Source organism: Leucopleurus acutus (assembly GCF_964270905.1).
Source record: "Leucopleurus acutus genome assembly, chromosome: 16".
NCBI classification, from domain to species: Eukaryota; Metazoa; Chordata; class Mammalia; order Artiodactyla; family Delphinidae; genus Leucopleurus; species Leucopleurus acutus.
Genome location: NC_139158.1, coordinates 325,865 through 345,036, shown reverse-complemented (window position 1 = coordinate 345,036; position 19,172 = coordinate 325,865). Strand labels below are relative to the sequence as shown.

Sequence of the window (19,172 nt, the reverse complement as noted above, 5' to 3'; positions counted from 1 at the left end):
CAGAATGGTAGCAAAACATGACTTTAGGCAACAGGAAATAAGGGTGATACCCTTTCCTGCAGGCCTGGGCTGGTGGACTAGGGGCTGTGGTGGCCTCTGGCCTCCTGGAAGCCCATGGGTGGTGGGAAGAATTTAGGGTGACCCTGTGATTTCCCCCTGGGGCATCTGGGTGAAGCTGGTGCCCTTAACCAAGAAAAGGAGTAGCCTAGACCTGCCTGGCCACCAATGCAGGCCCTGTGACGTGCAGATGTGACACCCCAGGTGTGAAGGTGGGGGAGGCCATCACCCCAAGGCAGCGGGTGGCTGCCACCAGCCAGGGCGGACAATCCGGGCAATCGCAGGGGCTCCAGTGGAGGGGGTGGAGGGGTGAGGAGGGAGCCTGCGGGGCGGTAGTAGTGGTCCTGGTCCAGCTGCGCAGCTTCACATGGATCTGTAGGTCTGTCTGTGCAGCACGAGGCCTGTCAGCCTGAATGCCGTGGGGGAGGGGGAGGGGCGGGGGGAGGGAAGAGGAGGAGAAAGAGAGGGAGGAGGGGAAAGAGGGAGGGGACGGGGTAGGCTGCCGGTGAGGGGAAATCTAGGGGGGAGGGAGAGGTGGGTCCTGGGGATGTAGGAGATAGACGGGGTGGGGGGCGGGAGTGAGATGGGGCGGGGAGGGGCAAGCGGGGAGTCGGGGAAGGCCTGGAGCGCGGTCGGCGGGAAGGGGGCGGCGGGGCTGGGGGTGGATCGGCGCGGCGCGGGGGCGGGCGGAGGGCGGCGCCGCTGCAGTGCGGGACCCGCTCGCCCGCCGTCTCCGCGCCCGCGCGTCCCCGCGCAGCCGCCTCCGGCCTCCGGCGCCGCGCATCCAGGTACGCGGGGCTGGGGAGGGGTCTGTTCCGGAAACCCCCGCCGGCCGGGATGCCCCAGGAAGTTTGGCCTTCGGGGAGCCCCCGCCCCCTTGGCCGGTCCGGGTCCGGAAGCCGTGGTCGGGGGGCTGGGGGGCTGGGGGGCCGGGGTCGCCGGGCTGCGTGCTCGGCGCTGGCGGGCTGGCCGGGTTCCGGGCCGTCACTGTGACCTGGCCGAGCGCGAGCCGAACGCGCGGCCCTGCCATTGTTCTCCGGGTTCATCTTCCCAGGAGGCCCGTCCGCGGAGCTTCGTTTGTTTTTGTTTCCCTTTCTTTTCCGGCGGAGCCTGTAAGAGCTCCCCCTGTCCCCCCCGCCATCTCCCCGGGAGCTCGCGGAGGGCGCTCCAGGCACACACTGTCCTCCAAAGGGGGAGGGACGGACGCAAGTGAGACCCCATAACCGCCTGGGCTGCACACGCTGGGCCCCGCTTCTCCGTCGTCAGGTTTCTCAGCCGCGCCCCCGGAACCCGCCGGATCCCCCTCCATCCCCGCGAGCATCTGTTTAGAGTTGAGCTTTGCCCCCCAGGGTGAGAGGCCTTTGACAGCAGCAGAATAAAACGCCTGGCGTGTCACCAGGTCACGTCGGTCACCAGATAAACCTTACGGTGCGTGTAAGACGCGTGTTCACAGGCCGCGGGAGTCCTGCCCCTCCGAGGTCGGCAGGACTCGCGTTTTCCTCCGCAGGAAGCGGGCAGCGGGTCGCCATGGCCTCGCCAGCGGCTCAGCAGCTGGAGGAGGACGACGGCCTGAGGGGCTGCGAGCTCTACGTGCAGAAGCACGGCGCCCAGCAAGTGCTCAAGGAATGCATCGTGCAGCTCTGCATCTCCAAGCCCGAGCGCCCCATGAGGTTCCTCCGGGAGCACTTCGAGAAGCTGGAGAAGGTTAGTGGCTCCGGCACCCGGTCCTCCCCCCGCCCACCCCGTAGCCGGTGCAGGGGTGTGTTTGTGGCGCCGAAGCCCCGTCGGGCCTCCCCTCCGCTGCCTGCGTGCTCAGGAGGGGGCGGGGCGCCCGCGGGACGGCCTCCTGCGGCTCTTTGCGGGGGAGGTGCGCAGGGAGGCCACGGTGGCTTCATTCCCGCCACAGAAATCCTCTCTTCTTCCAGTGGCTCAGGGTCTTAGGAGGCCTCCTGGAAGGTGGTGCGGACGTTTGGGAACTGCTGGCTGTGACTATAGCTTGTGGGGTCGCTGGCGGTTCTCAACTTCGGGGACTGGTTAGAGATGCCATTGGCACTGGGGTAAAAGGAAACAGCCCTGATAGAGAGTGTGGCGGGCCGTTGGAGGTCAGATTCCCTCGCTGGCCTGCCCCTCAGACATGTGGGGGGAGTACGTGCCACACCCGCCCCCTCTCTCCTGAGGAGGGAATCGCCCAGCTCACTCCTGCATGGATGACCGCTCTCACCCCCTTCCTGGTTCATCCTGGGGGCTCGGGACTAGGAAGCAGCAGGCTGGGGCAGGAGCCGCTTGTGGTCCCGTCCAGCTTTCCCTCCCTGCCTCACGCCTCCTGCCTTCCTCCCTGGCCACCCAGATCTCTCTATGGGGTGACCTCAGGTTCCTCCTCGTGGTCTTTGTATCACGACCTACCTGTCCCTGGGGACTGAACGGGACCCCAGCTGGGGCCCAGGTCTGTTTTAAGCACCTCTGTGTCCCTGAGCTCAGCGGTGTTTTACTTCTGATGGGCACTCCTGTGGACAGGTAGCTGTAACGCAAAGGAATGGATTTATTTCTTCCCTTTAGAACAGTCTGGTAAAACACATTTTAAAGTAATACATGCCTTTTAAAGAAAAATTGAAAAGTTCAAAAGTGGAAAGAAGAAGTAGAAATCACCTGGAGTCCTTTCCACCTGTTCCCCCCCCAACGTGCATTGTGGTTTTGAAACATAGTTGGAATCATATTACGGATGCAATTTTATATTTTATGTTGTTCATTTGTTATACATTCTTCATGGTCCTCGGTGTAAGTGATTGTGTAATGTGTTGAGAAGATCCAGAAAAGTTTTCTCAATGTTTTCCTCATGATTAGACAGTTGAGTTGTTTCCAGTGTTTTAATATTAAAAATAACACCACCCATTTTTAATTGGGTTGTTGGTTTTTTGGATATTGAGCTCCATGAGCTGTTTGTATGTTTTGGAGATTAATCCTTTGTCTATTGTTTCATTTGCAAATACTTTCTCCCATTCTGAGGGTTGTCTTTTTATCTTGTTTACGGTTTCCTTTGCTGCGCAAAACATTTTAAGTTTACTTAGGTCCCATTTGTTTATTTATTTTTAAACTTTTCATTACTCTAGGGGGGGGTCAGAAAAGATCTTGCTGTGGTTTTATGTCAAAGAGTGTTTTTCTCTAAGAGTTTTATAGTGTCTGGTTTTACATTTAGGTCTTTAATCCATTTTGAGTTTATTTTTGTGTATTGTGTTAGGGAGTGTTCTAATTTCATTCTTTTACATGTAGCTGTCCAGTTTTCCCAGCACCATTTATTGAAGAGGCTGTCTTTTCTCCATTGTATGTTCTTGCCTCCTTCATTGTAAATTAGGTGACCATATGTGAGTGGGTTCATCTTTGGGCTTTCTATCCTGTATCACTGATCTATATTTCTGTTTTTGTGCCTGTACCATACTGTCTTGATTACTGTAGCTTTATAGTATAGTTTGAAGTCAGGGAGCCTGATTACTGCAGCTCCATTTTTCTTTCTCAAGATTGCTTTGGCTATTTGGGATCTTTTGTGTTTCCATACAATTTTTTGTCCTAATTCTGTGAAGAATGCCATTGGTAGTTTAACAGGGATTGCATTGAATCTGTAGATTGCTTTAGGTAGTATAGTGATTTTCACAATATTGATTCTTCCAATCCAAAAACGTCGTATATTTCTCCATCTGTTTAAATAGACATTTCACCAAAGAAGACATACAGATGGCCAAGAGACACATGAAAAGATGCTCAACATCACTAACTATTAGAGAAATGGAAATCAAAACTGCAATGAGGTATCACCTCACACTGGTCAGAATGGCCATTATCAAAAAATTTAGAAACAATAAATGCTGGAGAGGGTGTGGTGAAAAGGGAACCCTCCTGCACTGTTGGTGGGAATGTAAATTGATACAGCCACTATGGAGAACAGTATGGAGGTTCCTTAAAAAACTAAAAATAGAAGTACCATATGACCCAGCAATCCCACTACTGGGCATATACCCTGAGAAAACCATAATTCAAAAAGAGACATGTACCACAATGTTCATTGCAGCACTATTTACAATAGCCAGGACATGGAAGCAACCTAAATGCCCACTGACAGATGAATGGGTAAAGTAGATGTGGCACATATATGCAATGGAATATTACTCAGCCATAAAAAGAAACGAAATTGAGTTATTTGTAGTGAGGTGGATGGACCTAGAGTCTGTCATACAGAGTGAAGTAAGTTAGGAAGAGAAAAACCAATACTGTATGCTAACACATATACATGGAATCTAAATAATATGGTTCTGAAGAACCTAGGGGCAGGACAGGAATAAAGACGCAGACGTAGAGAATGGGCTTGAGGACACAGGGTAGGGGGGAAGGGGAAGCTGGGGCAAAGTGATAGTACCACTGACATATGTACACTACCAAATGTAAAATAGCTAGTGAGAAGCAGCTGCATAGCACAGGTAGATCAGCTCGTGCTTTGTGACCACCTAGAGGGGTGGGATAGGGAGGGTGGGAGGGAGACGCAAGAGGGAGGGGACATGGGGATATATGTATGCATATGGCTGATTCACTTTGTTGTACAACAGAAACTAACACAGCTTTGTGAAGCAATTATACTCCAATAAAGATGTATTAAAAAAATAATGCCACAGGGACATATTTGTACATAGATTTTTTTTTTTCCTGTATGTAGTAGTGTTTAGTACAGCTTTTCGGAGATGGAATTATTGAAATTCCAGGTGGAATTACCAGGTCACAGAAGTCTTGTTGGTGTTGTCAAGGAGCTCTCCAAACGCAGCATTGATTCAAGCCCCACCAGACAGTGTGCTTGTAGCCACCCACCCTAGTCAGCTTTGGCTGTTTTAATTTAAAAGCCTGTTTTTCAGGGACTCCCCTGGCGGTCCAGTGGTTAAGACTCCACCCTTCCAACACAGAGGGTGTGGGTTCGATCCCTGGTTGGGGAACTAAGATCTCACGTGCTGTGCAGCCAATAAATAAATAAATAAATGAACCTTAAAAAAATAAATAAAACCCTGTTTTTTAGTTGATAGGTGAACATGGCGACGTGGCTTTAATCTTTGGTTACTTTCGAGGTCGCCATGTATGGGAGGAGTCCAGTTGCTGGCCTGTGCACAGAGGACAGGGGACTGGAGCGGGGGCGGGGGGGGGCGGGTGCTTGTTTCCTGCACGTTTGAAGAGGCGGGGTCAGGTGGGTGACAGTACATCCTCATTTAACTCTACTTGTTCACAGATGACCCCAGCCAGGTGACATGTCTCACAGGACGGGACTTCTCCGCCGGACCAAGGCAGGGAGCCCATTAAGAGGCCAGAGGCAGGGTCCAGACCAGACCTGAGCTGAGGCTGCAGAGTGAGGGTCTCAGCGGGGGACCTCTTGCCCCCAGGGGACATTTCAGTGGCCAAGATGCTTTTGGTTGTTAGACTTGGCAGGGGTGAGGGTGCTCCTGTCCCCTGGGGGTGGAGTGAGGGTGAGGTGGGCCGTTTTCTTTGGGGGGCCTTTCCGGTCTTGCTGGTGGATTGGGGGTGGGGTGAGGAAAGAGGCATGGGCCGGGACTCCTCGGGTTTGGTCCGAGGCCTGAGTGGAGTCCTGAGCCAAGGAGGGGCCAGTGGGAAGAGACGGAGGCAGGGTTGGACAGGAAAAAATGAAGAGTAAGGCTTTGGATGTGCTCAAGTTGTCAAAGAGGCTATGAGTTTGGAGCTTGGGGGAGAGGCTGGGGCGAGCACAGGGGTTTAGGAAGATTCATTGATCATTCTTGCCTGGAGAGGCAATTTACTACCTGCCTTTGACAGCTGAGGACCGAGGTCTGGAAGAGGTAGGGTGACTTGGAAGGCCTAGGTTCCAGGCTTCGGGGCTGATTTGGTGGATTTTCTGAAATCGTGTGCAGGCTTTTATAGGCGGGTGCATTTTACTGGGGAGAACGTCCCCAGTGTTTGCAGTGGATGTTCAAATGGACCTGGGATCCCCAAGTGTAAAGTGCCTTAAGGTGTCCTGAGACCCCACGGGGGGGTCTCACTTCCTGCTGCGTCTGCTGAGCACGGTGACCAGGGAGCTGCTTCTGCCTGGGAGCAGGAAAGGCTCTGGCTTTGGGGCCGCGGTGTGCTGGGTCCCGGGCCCCTCTCTCTGCAGGAGGCTGGCCAGGCCGGAAGCCTGGGGAGGAGCAGTTTTCTCCACTTGTGTGGAGAGCAGGAAGCGTGTGTGTGTGAGGCCTTGATAAGCACAGAGGCTGCAGCTGCCGGCACAGGTTGGTGGGGATGGCCCAGCTCTCGGGCTGCTGCCTGGGCCGGGGTGTGGCACCCAGTGCCCAGGCCTCCGTGAGTGAGCCGGTGAGGAGGTGGCCTTATTCCAGGGTGGAGGCTTGAGGGGGGAAGATAGTCCATACCCGCCGGCCAAACACAGCCTTGGAGCTCCTCCAGGATTCAGTCTTGTGGCGGATCGTGTGATGATAAAAGTCATCCATCCCTTTAACAGTGGATTTTAAATTGTGCAGGAAAGATTATACGAACGCGCCCGTGACCCTGCACCACGTACCCGCCCTACATTTTCCCGAGGACTTTTCTGGCCTCGCAGGACACGCTTACATACGGATGTGGATAATTGTATATATGTGCAGTTTTTGTTTGCTTTTTTCTTCTTAGTAGCATTTTTTATTGTGCTAAACATACACGACATGGAATTTGCCATTTTGGCCTTTTCTTAGTGTGCATTTCAGTGGCGTGAAGGGCACTCATGTTGCCTTGCATCTTTGGGTAGCATTTCTGTAGCCTCTTGTGGCTGTAAAGTTTTCCATGACGTGGATGCGTCATCGTTTCTACTTTATTTCCATCGTTTTGTGTTTGATGGCTTTCAGGGTTTTTTGTTTTTTTCCGCTCCAGAAACCACCTTTATGCCAAGGAAATGATTTAAAAGAAAAAATGGGTAACTCTGCAGGTATTTCAGGAAGGGCTCTGGGGGCCGAGTGTCTGTGTTTACGGCTGTTGAATCTTGTCGCCCATCTGCTCCCCAAGGACCGGGTGAGCGTGTGGTCTTGCGACCCTGAGCCCCTCACCCTTTCCCGAGTCCTCGCCGACGCCACTCTGCTCTCTGTTGTGGCCGTGGACGCCTCATCCAGCAGGCTGTCCTTCCTGGGGCAGCGGTGGCCTCCCTCTGGTCCGTTGGTCAGACAGCTGGTGACCCAGGCTCACTCTGTACCTTTAATGAAACGAGCACGTTACGCTGTGTTTCCCTTGGGGAGAACCCGGCCCGCGGCTTCCCTGGAAGTGAATTCTGTCAGGGCCCACATGGCCCTTCCTGTGGCCCTTCCTGTGGCTGTGGTCTACACTGGGCATCAGATACGTCCGGTGACTGTATGGAGGACCAGTCTGTGTTTCCTGGTGACCAGCACTGCATGTGTCATTCTGGTGGCAGACAGAGGCGTCCATTGGCGGGACTACGTTGAACTCCCGAGGGTCTTGGAGGGGCGGTCCGTCCCCCCGGCACGTTGACTGCCCCGGCCTTCCGGTGCTGGGGGGCCACCGGGGAAGCCAGGGTGGAGGGGGTGAGTCCGCGTTCAGCCTGGGGGCCGACAGGAGGCCGTGCCCTGCGGGTGGCGAGGGTTACCGTGGGGCCGTTTTCGGGGAGCACGCTCTCTGGACGAAGGCTTGTCCTCGGGACGATGGGCTTGGCGGCTAACGCCGGGGGGCGGCTCGTGCCACCCCGGAGCCGCGGAAGGCTGGAGCCGCGGAGGCGGTCGCTGGAGCGTTGGGTGGGCCGGAGGCCGGGGCGGGCGGGAGGCCGTCTGGAGGTGGCAGGGCGCGGGGACCGGTGGTCCAGGCTGTAGTCTGGGCGTGTTCTGGCGGCTCCCGTTCTGCAGCGTAGAGAGGCCCCGGGGAGGGTGTGCGAGCGAGGGGACAAGAGGCGGGCGTGTGGGAAGTCTCTGTGCCGCCCTGTGATGTTTGCTGTGAACCTATAACTACCTAGGGAAACCAAGTCTTTGAAATTAAAAAGGAAAAGAAAGTGGGTGCCACCATGCCTTTGGCCCCGATGGTTTCTTCCCTGGTCGTCGCGATGTCTGCTTCACTGAGGGGCACTGGGAAGGTGGAATGAGGAGGGTTTGCAGAGCAGCTGCGGTGCGGGGGCTGGGGTTCCCAGGGTTCTGAGTGCGGGTGGGAGGGTCCTGGGCGCTCTTAGACCGGGCAGCCGGTCCCAAGGTCTGCTGGAGGGTGGTGGAGGCAGCGAGCTTTGCGGGAGGCTGAGGCTGGGGGTGCAGGGGTGGCTGGAGACACTGGTGGCCGGGGTCCTCCCCAGGCCCAGACGGGCCTCAGAGCACCAACCAGCGCTTCGAGGGAATGACAGCCACCACTGATACGCTACTATTGACTAAAGTCCGCGGCGCCCCTGAGCGTTCGCTCTTGCTGTACGTTCTGTGGGTTTGGACAAACCTATGACATGTTTCCATCATCATAGCGTCATGCAGAGTAGCCACTGCCCTAAAAATCCCCTTTCCTCCACCTGTTCGCCTCTCCCCCCGCCCCCCCAGCCCCCCCAGCCCCCAGCAACCCCTGATCCTTTCACTGTCTCCATAGTTTTCGCCTTTCTAGCTACAGCGTTTAGCCTTTTCAGACTGGCTTCTTTCAGTTAGTGATACATACTTAAGCTTCCTCCAAGTCTTCTCATGACTTAATAATAGCGCATTTATTTTTATTGCTGAATAATGTTCCATGGTCTGGATGGACCCCAGTTTGTTTATCGATCATCTGCTGAACGACGTCTTGGTTGTTTCCAAGTTTTAGCAATTGTGAATAAAGCTGCTATACAGGTCCGTGTGTAGGTTTTTTTTTATGTGATGTAAGTTTTAACTCATTTTGATAAATACCAGGAGTGCAATTGCTGGGTTGCATGAAGACAGACACGAGACTGTCTTCCAGAGTGGCTGCACCAGGAGTTCCCCGGTCGTCCAGAGGTCAGGACTCCACGCTGTCCCCGCCGAGGGCCCGGGTTCAATCCTTTGTCGGGGAACTCGGATCCCACGAGCCGTGTGGCACGGCAAAAAAAACAAGACAAAATAAGACAAAACCAAACACAAACAAAAAACAAAGTGGCGGTGCCATTGTGCATCCCCACCAGCCACGGATGAGGTTCCTGCCGCTCCACACCCTCGCCAGCCTTTGGTGTCGTCACCGTCTGGATTTTGGCTGTCCTGATAGGTGTGTAGTGGTGCCTCATTGCTGTTTTTTTTTTTTTTTTTTGCGGTACGCGGACCTCTCACTGTTGTGGCCTTTCCCGTTGCGGAGCACAGGCTCCGGACACACAGGCTCAGCGGCCATGGCTCACGGGCCCAGCCGCTCCACGGCATGTGGGATCTTCCTGGACCGGGGCATGAACCTGTGTCCCCTGCATCGGCAGGCGGACTCCCAACCACTGCGCCACCAGGGAAGCCCCTCATTGCTGTTTTAATTCATGTTTCCCTGAAGACATATGAGGTGGAGCATCTTTCCTGTGCTTATTTGCCATCTGGGGATCTTCCTTGGTGACATGTCCAGATCTTTTGCCTGTTTTCCAATGGGGTTGTTTTCTTATTGAGTTTTAAGAGCTTTTTGTACATTTTGCATACAAGTCCTTTTTTAGACATATGTGTTTCGCAAATATTCTCTCCCAGTTCGTGGCTTCTCTTCATTCTCTTGACTATATATAATTTTTTTTTTTTTTTTGGCCGCGCCGTGCGGCTTGCCGGATCTTAGTTCCCCGACCGGGGATTAACCCAGGCACCGGCAGTGAAAGCACAGAGTCCCAACCCCTGGACCATCAGGGAATTCCCTGACTAGATATAATTTTGAATCTTGCTTTTTGGTGTTTTAAACCAAACTTTATATGATTACTAAATATATTAAAAGTATGATTTAATGGTGCAGTATATCCTGTTACATAGATGTTTCTAACTTGGTTTAAGCAATCTCTTTTTTTTTTTTTTGCGGTCCGCGGGCCTCTCACTGCTGTGGCCTCTCCCGTTGCGGAGCACAGGCTCCGGACACACAGGCTCAGCGGCCATGGCTCATGGGCCCAGCCGCTCTGCGGCATGTGGAATCTTCCCGGACCGGGGCACGAACCCGTGTCCCTGCATTGGCAGGCGGACTCTCAACCACTGCGCCACCAGGGAAGCCCTAAGCAATCTCTTATTGTTGCTTGTTGGATTAAAAATTTTTTTTTAAGCACTGCGAGGGCCATTCTGGTACAGATATATTTTTGATGTCTCTCATTGTTTCCTTAGGATGTATTTTAAGAAATAGGATTATGAAGCTCAGAGCACCCACTGATAGTTATACCAGTTCTCCCAAAAGGTTTCATTCATTCATTCATTCATCTCACCAATATTTACTGAACACTTGCTCTGTGCCAGGCGCTGTTCCGGGTGCTGAGGACGTGGTGGTGAGCTCCCTGGGAAGCACAGCGTTTCCCATCCGAGCTTGTGTGACAGCGGGGCCGTGACTGGGGAGGACACAGCATCTGCCTTGTGTTCATCCGGTCACATCGGAGATCCTGGAAAGGTGTGTGTAAATCAGAACTTTAGAATTTGAGAATGAAGTACCCAGTGCAACACGTTATTTCAAGGGATCCCAGGATGAGTTTAAGTCTTTTTCTCACTCAGAAACCGAATCCTTTGACTATAACCCAATAAAGTTACAAATTATTAATAAAAAGGTAGCCAGAAAAATCCAGAAAGAGCCAGAAGCCTCTGCATACATTTGGAAATCAATAGTGAGCTTTTGCTCGGTTTATCAGTTAAAGATGGTCATGATAAAAAATGAGGAAACATTTAGGCTGAGTGACAATAAGAGCATTGCATGTCAAAACATGTGGAATGCAGCAAAATTGGTACTTAGGGAAAATTTATAGCTTCATTAGAAAATCAGATGATAAATTAATGAGCCGTGTGTCGTAGTTTCCTCGGGTGCCATACAGTTCTGGAAGCCGGAAGCCCCAGATCAACGCTTTGTCAGGGGTGGTCGCTTCTGGGGGCTCTGACGGGGGGCGGGGTCCACCGGACCCCCCCCGCCCAGCTTCTGGGGGCTGCCCTTTACTGGCAGACGCATCACCAGACTGCCCCTGTGTTCGGCCCTGTGTGTCTGTGTCCAAACTTCCTCTTTTTATAAGGACACCCATCGTTGGATTAGGGCCACTCTAATCCAGGATGACCTTGTTTTAACTTGATTGTATCTGTGAAGAGTTATTTCCAAATAAAGCCACTCTCTGAGGTTCTGGGTGGACATGAATTTTTGAGGGACCCTTTTCAACCTACTGCCCAGGTGCCACCTGAGAAGCCAGGAATAGAGGAAGACAGCAAGACAGAAACGAGGAAAAATTATAAGGGTAAAAGCAGAAGTTAATGAAGCAGAAATCGAAGAAATAGCAGACAATAAAATCAGAGTCTGACTCTGAAGAGATGGATGAAACAAACATTGGAGAGGGCTGCCACGTCATGAAGAGACACACGAACTGTAATTTGCCACAGATTGGGGAGGAGGGGGGCAAGGGGTGAGCTGAGAACTGGCCACGTCCCCTGGTTCAGCTCTTCTCATCTGGGTGGACTCAGGAGGCATCTCCTCCAGGAAGCCCTCTTGGACTCCTCCTTGCTGAGGATGGTCTAAGAGCCTGCCACTGCTGGTGCAGCCCCTTGTACCTGGTCCTTCGGTGGTGCTCACCCATTGTCTTGCTGTGACCACCATCTCTGTCCTGTTTGAGCTCTAACAGTAACCTCCTTCGTGAAAGAACTATGCCTTTTTCCCTGTTGCATTTTCTGTCTGAGGCCTGGTATACAGAAGGTGCTCAATAAATGATCGAAGCTCTGTGTTTCTCTTCTTGCCTTGCCGCTGGGTGGCTGGGTGCCCTGAACACGTCCCTTACCCTAGGTATCCCCTACGCAGGACGTCCCTCACCCTAGGAATCCCCTACGAGGGATGGGGCAGCCGGTGTCCTTGCCCAGCCAGAGAGGGAGGGGAGCAGAGGGGAGGGATTCCACTGTCCCAGGCTCCCAGGCGTGTGTGCTGTTGTGTGTGGGGGGTCAGCTCAGTTCTGGAAAGTCTCCCTAGACCCCCCTCTGTGTTGTCTCTTCTCAGGCTGGAAGCCTGCATTTCACCCCTCGCGTAGTAGAACGTGGTCAGAAGGTGATGAAGCACATCGTTCATGGCCCAGGGAGCTCTGGGTCCCGAGGGCAGGACGGGGATGGTCCCTGGAGCTGCCTTACGCGTTTCGGGGCAGATTCTGGCCGCGGAGCTTTCTGGAAACACTGTTCCCACAATGTTGTTATGAAGATTCCTTTGGCCTGGATCGCCTGTCCTGACCCCGTGCCCTCTACCATTCACAGCCAAGACAACTCAGCAGCATGAAAACAGGAGGCAGGAAAGGGGAGCTCTGAGAATTAGAGGTTTTCCCGGAATCTCCCAGGGTGGGAGAGGGATGCCATCCAGAAATAACGGTCTGGCGTGGTCGAGGCAGAGCCTGGGGGCAGTCATCCCACTGCGCCCTGGGGGGCCCTGGCTCCCGGCGCCCCCCCCCACCCCCGTGTCCTCTCAAAATCCCCTGAAGTGGCTTCGTGTTTTGAACCACCTGTATCCTGCCTCATTTGACCCTTTGCTGCCAGAGACGGAAAATCATCTCTGTGCCAGGACAGGGCTGCTTACTGGTCCAAGAAAACAAGGCCTGGGCCGCGGCTTTCTTGAAGACAAATGGCTTCTGGTGGCTGCACAGGGAGCCTGGGGTCCTCACCGTGACTGCGGACCCTGGGTCAGCCACTGTCTGTAGGGTCTGTGGGCCATTCCCAAGGCCAGGTCGCTCCGTTATCTCCAAGTCAGTGTGTCCAGAGCCCAACTCAACGTCGGCCAGATCAAAACCAAATCAATACACAGAAAGTGGCAAAGGGTGTTGGGGGATGGCGCTGCTGCTGGGAGCGGCTGGTGGAGAGCGCTGGGAGGTTCTTCACTGAGCTGAGCACGAGCCCCCGTGGGACCCAGCATTCCTGCCCCAGGGGTATCCCCAAGAATTGCACACGGCACCGAGACGCACACTTGCACCCTCACGTCCATGGCAGCGCTACTCACAGCAGCCAAAGGATGGAGCCAGCCCATGGCCAGCAGCTCACTAATGGCGCATTGAGAGTGACACAGCGGAGTGCGATTCAGCCACCAAAAGGGGAGACGCGCTGACACCTGCCACGACGTGGGTGCTCCCTGAAGACGCGTGCCGAGTGGGAGAAGTCTGACACGGGAGGGCACACACCGTACGATTCTGTCCATGGCCATGTCCAGAATGGGCGGATCCACGGAGGCAGAAGGTAGGTTAGTGGGTGCTAGGCCTGGGTGGAGGGCATGGAGGGGCTGCCAGCGGGGTACCCGGGTGTTTTGGGGTGATGAAACGTTTGGATCTAGCTGTTAGAGAGGTTTGCGTAACATTGTGGATGTACCGAATGCCACAGGCTTGCATGCTTTAAAACGGCCGATTGTTAATTTTACGTTGTGCGAATTTTACCTCAACTTAAGTGCCCTCGTTTGCTGAGACAAGCGCCTGTCGGCTCCCTCGCTTCTACGGGAAGCCTGGGGTCGCTTCCTCCCGACCTCACCTTCATCACTGCCCACGTCTCTGCCCCGTGTCACCGTCACCTCCGAGCCTGGGCACTCCCACATGGCCTGACCTTCCGGACGTCCTTTGGTGGCCCGGGGCCTCTGCTGGTTCCTCTCTCCTGCGCGCTGGCAGAGCCCCGGTGTCACTATAAACAGTTTACGCTGCAGTGCAGGGGCCTTTCCCACTCATGTCTCCCAAATCCCGCTTTAAGACCCCACTGACTCATTTTTGTGTATATTACTGTTCTTTTTTTTTTTTTTTTCTGGCTACACGGCTTGTGGGATCTTAGTTCCCCCGACCAGGGATTGGACCCGGGCCCTCGGCAGTGAGAGCACGGAGTCCTAATCACTGGACCACCAGGGAATTCCCTTACTGTTCTTATTTTTAATAATTTCTAAGAGCAAAGGCCCAGAGTCTCTCACTTGAGATGCAACTGACATTTCTATTGATAGTGAAAATTCGTGGTTTACAAGAACAGTCAGTGACGTTTGTAATGATTTCCATAAAAGTGGGAGTCTTACTGACAGTCTTAACTTTGAGTAGAATTAACGTACAATGTAAATAACACATTTCCGGCGTGTCACCCAGTAATTCACAAAGGGTGGGAAATAACCCAGTGACTCCTGGCTCCAGGGAGATGTTGGCGCTGGTCACAGAAAGGATGAGATGACTGTTGTCACGGTAACAGAGGAGTGGCGAGGTGAGTACTTGGAAGGCAGTTCTGGGGTGATCGGTGGTTGCTGGTGTGTCCAGAGCTGAACCTCAGGGAAACCCCTCCTTCCCGCCCACGAGGCGCCTGGGGCTGTTCCTCAGCCTTGGAAGCGTTGGGTGTTGGATGAAGACCCTGTGTATGTTGGCGTGAGTCGGAGCTGCTCTCCTGGCTTTGGCTGTTGTGTAGGGTCGTGTGTAGGTGCAAGAGCTTATAGAGCTGGTACCTCCTGTGACCATCCGGGGCCGTGTGCTGGGAAGCCCGGTCCCATCCAGGGACCAGCTGGTCGCCAGGTTGCTCTGGGGAAGTGGAGCTGGAGGGTCGGCTGTGGGAGACCCCGTTACTCCATGTACCTTTGCACCTTTTGGGTTTTGCGCCCTCTGTGTGTAAACAGAGTTTTTAAAAAGCAGTCATGAAAAGCGCGGGAAGAAGACGAGAGGTTTGTTTCCCTGTTCCGCGCCACCTCCTGTTTCTGCACGTTGGTGAGCAGAGCGGGGGCACTGCCTGCCCTCGGCTGAACCGGTGGGGCTGGGCCAGAGGCTCGCCGGGCCTTGGACTCTGGGGTCTGGTAGCAACTTTGACGCGTTGCTCAAAGTGTGAAGGGACAGAAAGCCTTCCGGAGCCAGGGCTCTGTGGCCGGCAGGGCTGTGGGCTGGAGGAGGTGGGCTTGGAGGTAGCCTTGAAGTCCAGGGAGGCGGGTCGGGCGGGCCCGGCTGGGACGCGCTGGGTCCCCGGCCTTCCTGGGACCCCGTGACCTCCCGGGACGGACTCTGGGGTTCTGCCGAGATGGCCTCTCTTCTCACCCGCTCTGCGTTGTCCCCCCTCCAGGAAGAAAACCGACAGATCCTGGCGCAGCAGAAGTCAGCCTCCCAGTCGGACTCGCACGATGAGGAAGTGTCCCCGTCGCCGCCCAACCCGGTGGTGCAAGCCCGGCACCGGCGTGGGGGAGTGAGCGCCGAGGTGTACACAGAGGAGGATGCCGTGTCCTACGTGCGGAAGGTGGGCCTCGACCCCCCCCCCCCCCGCCCTGCATCGCAGCCTGCATCCCAGGCGTCGGGGCCTTGGCCTCCCTTCTTCTTCCAGAAGGTCGTCGTGGTCCCTGCTGGCCTGAGCCCGGTGCGCACCTGCCTGAGGCTCCCTTGGGGCCACCCCACCCCATGGTTCTGTGACCCCAGTAGGCTGGGGACAGGGCGGGATGGCCAGGTCGTGGGGTGTGGGAGGAGGAGCCCCGTGTCCAGGGCCTCGTGGGTCCTGTTCTCCTGGCTTCACCCTCGAGGCTGGACCCCAACCTCAGAGCCGCCTGGGGGTAGCCCGCCCCCGCCCTGGACGTCACCCTCCCTCTCTCTCCGGCCCTCCTGCTGAGCAGGGCACACCTTTGTCAGGGGCCTCCCCGATGTGAGAGCACTGGTGGCTGCGTGTGCCCTGAGCCCTGCCTTGGACATGCCTGCCATTCCATCTTACGCATTTCTACAGCCAGCTTTACTCTTTAAAAAAATGCTTTTTATTTTTACTTTTTGACCTATCACAAACATTTATTTTAAAATATGGCAAAATGTGCGTAGTAGAATTGACGTCTGCGTCAGCTCAAGCTGCCGTAACAAAAGGCTGGCGGCTTAAACAACTGACGTTTACCCTCTCACAGTCTCTAGGCTGGGAGCCCAAGATCCAGGTGCCGGCAGCGTGGGTTTCTGGTGAGAACCCTCTTCTCTTCCTGGCCCCCAGGCGGCCGCCTTATCGCCTGTTCTCACGTGGCGGGCGGGGTGGGGAGCGCAAGATCTTTAGGTCTCGACTTAGGAGGGTGCGGATCCTGTCTTGGGGGCCCATCTAACCCCAGTCACCTCCCGAGGCCCCATCACTAAACACCTTACCACGGGGGCTAGGGCTTCGACACGTGAATTTGGGGACAGTTGGGCCACAGCACCTCTTTAACCATGTTTAGCATCCAGGTCACATTCTCACCATTGTGCCACGGTCACCGCCGTCATCTCCAGAACGTTTTCATCTTGCAAATCTGAACCTCTGTCCCCATGAAACAACCATGCCCAGTCCCTCCCCGGTACTGAGTCCTTTTATAATCAGGGAATAAAACCAGTAAGAGTGCAGCTTAAAAGCCCACCGTCCAGCCCGGAGGAGATCCCCAGACAAACCCAGACGAAGGGACGTTCTGCAAAATCACTGCCAGTCGTCCTCTGAGAAACTGTCACAGACCAGAGGGGCTGAAGGGCCACGGCGACTGCATGTGGCCTGGGTGGGATCTGGGTAAAACCAAGGAAACAGGACAGACATGTGGGTTTAGTTGCTAGGATGGCGCCCAGCTGGTTCCCTAAGTGTGACGTGTCACCACAGTAACCCAGGGTGTTGCAGGAGGGGAGGGGGTGCAGCGTGCAGGAAGAGACCTTCCTCTCGAGGCCTGCACGTCCGAGCTGTTACACAGTTGCTGGAGCTGGAGTGTCACCGCAGTAACCCAGGGTGTTACAGGAGGGGAGGGGTGCAGCGTGTAGGGAGAGACCTTCCTCTCGAGGCCTGCACGTCCGAGCTGTTACACAGTTGCTGGAGCTGGAGTGTCACCACAGTAACCCAGGGTGTTACAGGAGGGGAGGGGTGCAGCGTGTAGGAAGAGGCCTTCCGCTCGAGGCCTGCACGTCCGAGCTGTTACACAGTTGCTGGAGCTGGAGTGGCTTTTCAGGGGCCTCCATCCTGCCCCCCTAGGGATCCCTTTGTAAAGGGTTCCATGGTTTTAGATGCGGTGTACCCACATGTGGGGTCCCGACGTCACCACCCGCCCCCAGCCTGGAAGAGATTTCGGGGCAGCTGAGCACGAGGTGGGGGTCACGTGCCGGTGCAGACAGCCTCCCCTCGGTGTCTTTTGAGGGAGGAATCTTGGCGTTGGAAATACCAGTGCTGGTCGTCAGCTGGGCGTTGATTCACTGGACACACCTCGAGCTTTCCAGGCTGGTCTCAGCGGGCGTGGGGATGACTTTTTACCCACATTTTGGCCAACAAGGTCCAGGCCCCTACCCACCCCTTCCATAACCACCTGAAAGGGTGGAGCCAGCCTTGGGTCAAAGTATCTTTTTTTTTTTCTTCCAGTTTTCAAATATTTCAACAAGTAGTTATTACCTAAAAAAAGCCAGTGGAGTAAAGAAATAAAAACAAAAGACATAATAATCCAAGGGCCTGGAGGCCTTGTAGCTTTTTTTTTTTTTTTTGCGGTACGCGGGCCTCTCACTGCTGTGGCCTCTCCCGATGCGGAGCACAGGCTCCGGACGCGCAGGCTCAGCGGCCATGGCTCACGGGCCCAGCCGCTCCGCGGCACGTGGGATCCTCCCGGACCGGGGCACGAACCCGTGTCCCCTGCATCAGCAGGCGGACTCTCAACCACTGCGCCACCAGGGTAGCCCCCTTGTAGCATCTTTTACAGGCTCTGAAGCCCACCGGCGTCTGTCTACCAAGACCCTGAGTTCTGGACGATACGCCAATTCTCAGGTCACTCTGGGTCCCTTGTCTCTTCTTTATTTTTCAGCTTTCCAAAAATTGTGACGTGCAGCTAGCATTTCAAGATTTCTGTCTACCCTCACTGGTAATAACACCTTGAAGGCTGAGTGGCCCGATTTCTCGGGGTCAAGGAAGGGCCCAAGGGGCTAGCTGGGTCCAGGGTGCCCACAGGTCTGACTCTCCTGGGCTTCCCCGCAGGTCATCCCCAAGGACTACAAGACCATGACGGCACTGGCCAAAGCCATCTCCAAGAACGTGCTCTTTGCTCACCTGGACGACAACGAGAGAAGGTAGGTGCGGGAATGGGGCTGGTGGGATGTCCAACTCCAGGGGACACGGGTCAGTTTTGGAAGCACGGGCTCATGGGGCAGGGGTAGCCTCTAGAAATTTAGCGCTGTGTACACTTGGGCTGCCTCCTCAAATCTGGGTTGGGATCCAAAGTGCCCGCAGGCCAACCTTGTCACAGCAAGACTTCTCTTCTGCTTGCAGAGGGCCTGCCGTGCCCGAGCTGAACTCACTGCCTCGTGGGCTTACGGGTGAAATGCACGTCTGTCTGCGGAGCACGGGGTCCTGAGGGAGGGTGACTGAGCTGGGGTGGCGCTCAGCACGGGCTGGAAGGGCCTTAGGGGTGGATGTGGGGTGGGGGTGAGAGTTACTCCAGGGAGGGGCCTGGGGGCAGTGAAGGGGCTGGGATGCTCTGCGAGCATGTAAATAATTGGGAAAACTGGAAAACGTTAAGCCACAAAGCAAAAATAATCACTGGGAATGTTTTGGGGGCAGTCCTTCAGGATTTAATCTATGCACATACTGTAACCCTGTATTGTCACAAAACGGAATGACGTTCTCCGTAGTTTGTCGCACTTGAGAGGTGGTGAGCGTCTCTCTTTGTCAGTAAAGGCTTTCGTGGTCTGTGGTCGCCGTTTCTGTAGGGTTGTGTGATGTGGCTGCTCTCCTGCCGTGGCTGTTTGCGTTTTTTATGATAAACAGCGTTTTGATGACATGCCCATACTCGTATGCTCGTCGGGAGTATTTGTCTGTTTCTTTAAGATAAACTCCTCGACGTGGATCAAAGGGTAAATGATGTTTGAAAAAAATTTTTTTTTCCGTTCTTGGCAAACGGTGATTTTTCATTAGAATAACCGAGCACATTTTGAGAACAGTCCATGCGAGATGTGCAGATGACATACAGATACGCGGAGTGAAGGGAGAAGAGGCCTCTTTGCGTCCCCCTCCCCACAGTGACCACCAGCCGTGGCCCGGACTGGCCCCTCCAGGCTGTTCTCCGCGTGCGTATCA

The 19,172-nt window shown here is 54.7% G+C and overlaps 1 protein-coding gene across 1 annotated transcript in view; it reads left to right on the top strand.

The window, feature by feature from the left end:
- Positions 1–781: 781 nt before the first annotated feature.
- The window catches only part of PRKAR1B (protein kinase cAMP-dependent type I regulatory subunit beta), a gene marked incomplete at its 3' end in the record, with an annotated part of 84,802 nt that continues 66,411 nt past the window's right edge, over positions 782–19,172 (top strand). Inside the window, exons 1-4 of the mRNA XM_082856313.1 lie at positions 782–845; positions 1,565–1,761; positions 15,210–15,380; positions 18,075–18,166. Of these exons, the coding sequence (XP_082712439.1) occupies positions 1,585–1,761; positions 15,210–15,380; positions 18,075–18,166 (440 nt within the window). The 5' untranslated portion in view covers positions 782–845; positions 1,565–1,584. The remainder of the gene's footprint in view (positions 846–1,564; positions 1,762–15,209; positions 15,381–18,074; positions 18,167–19,172) is intronic.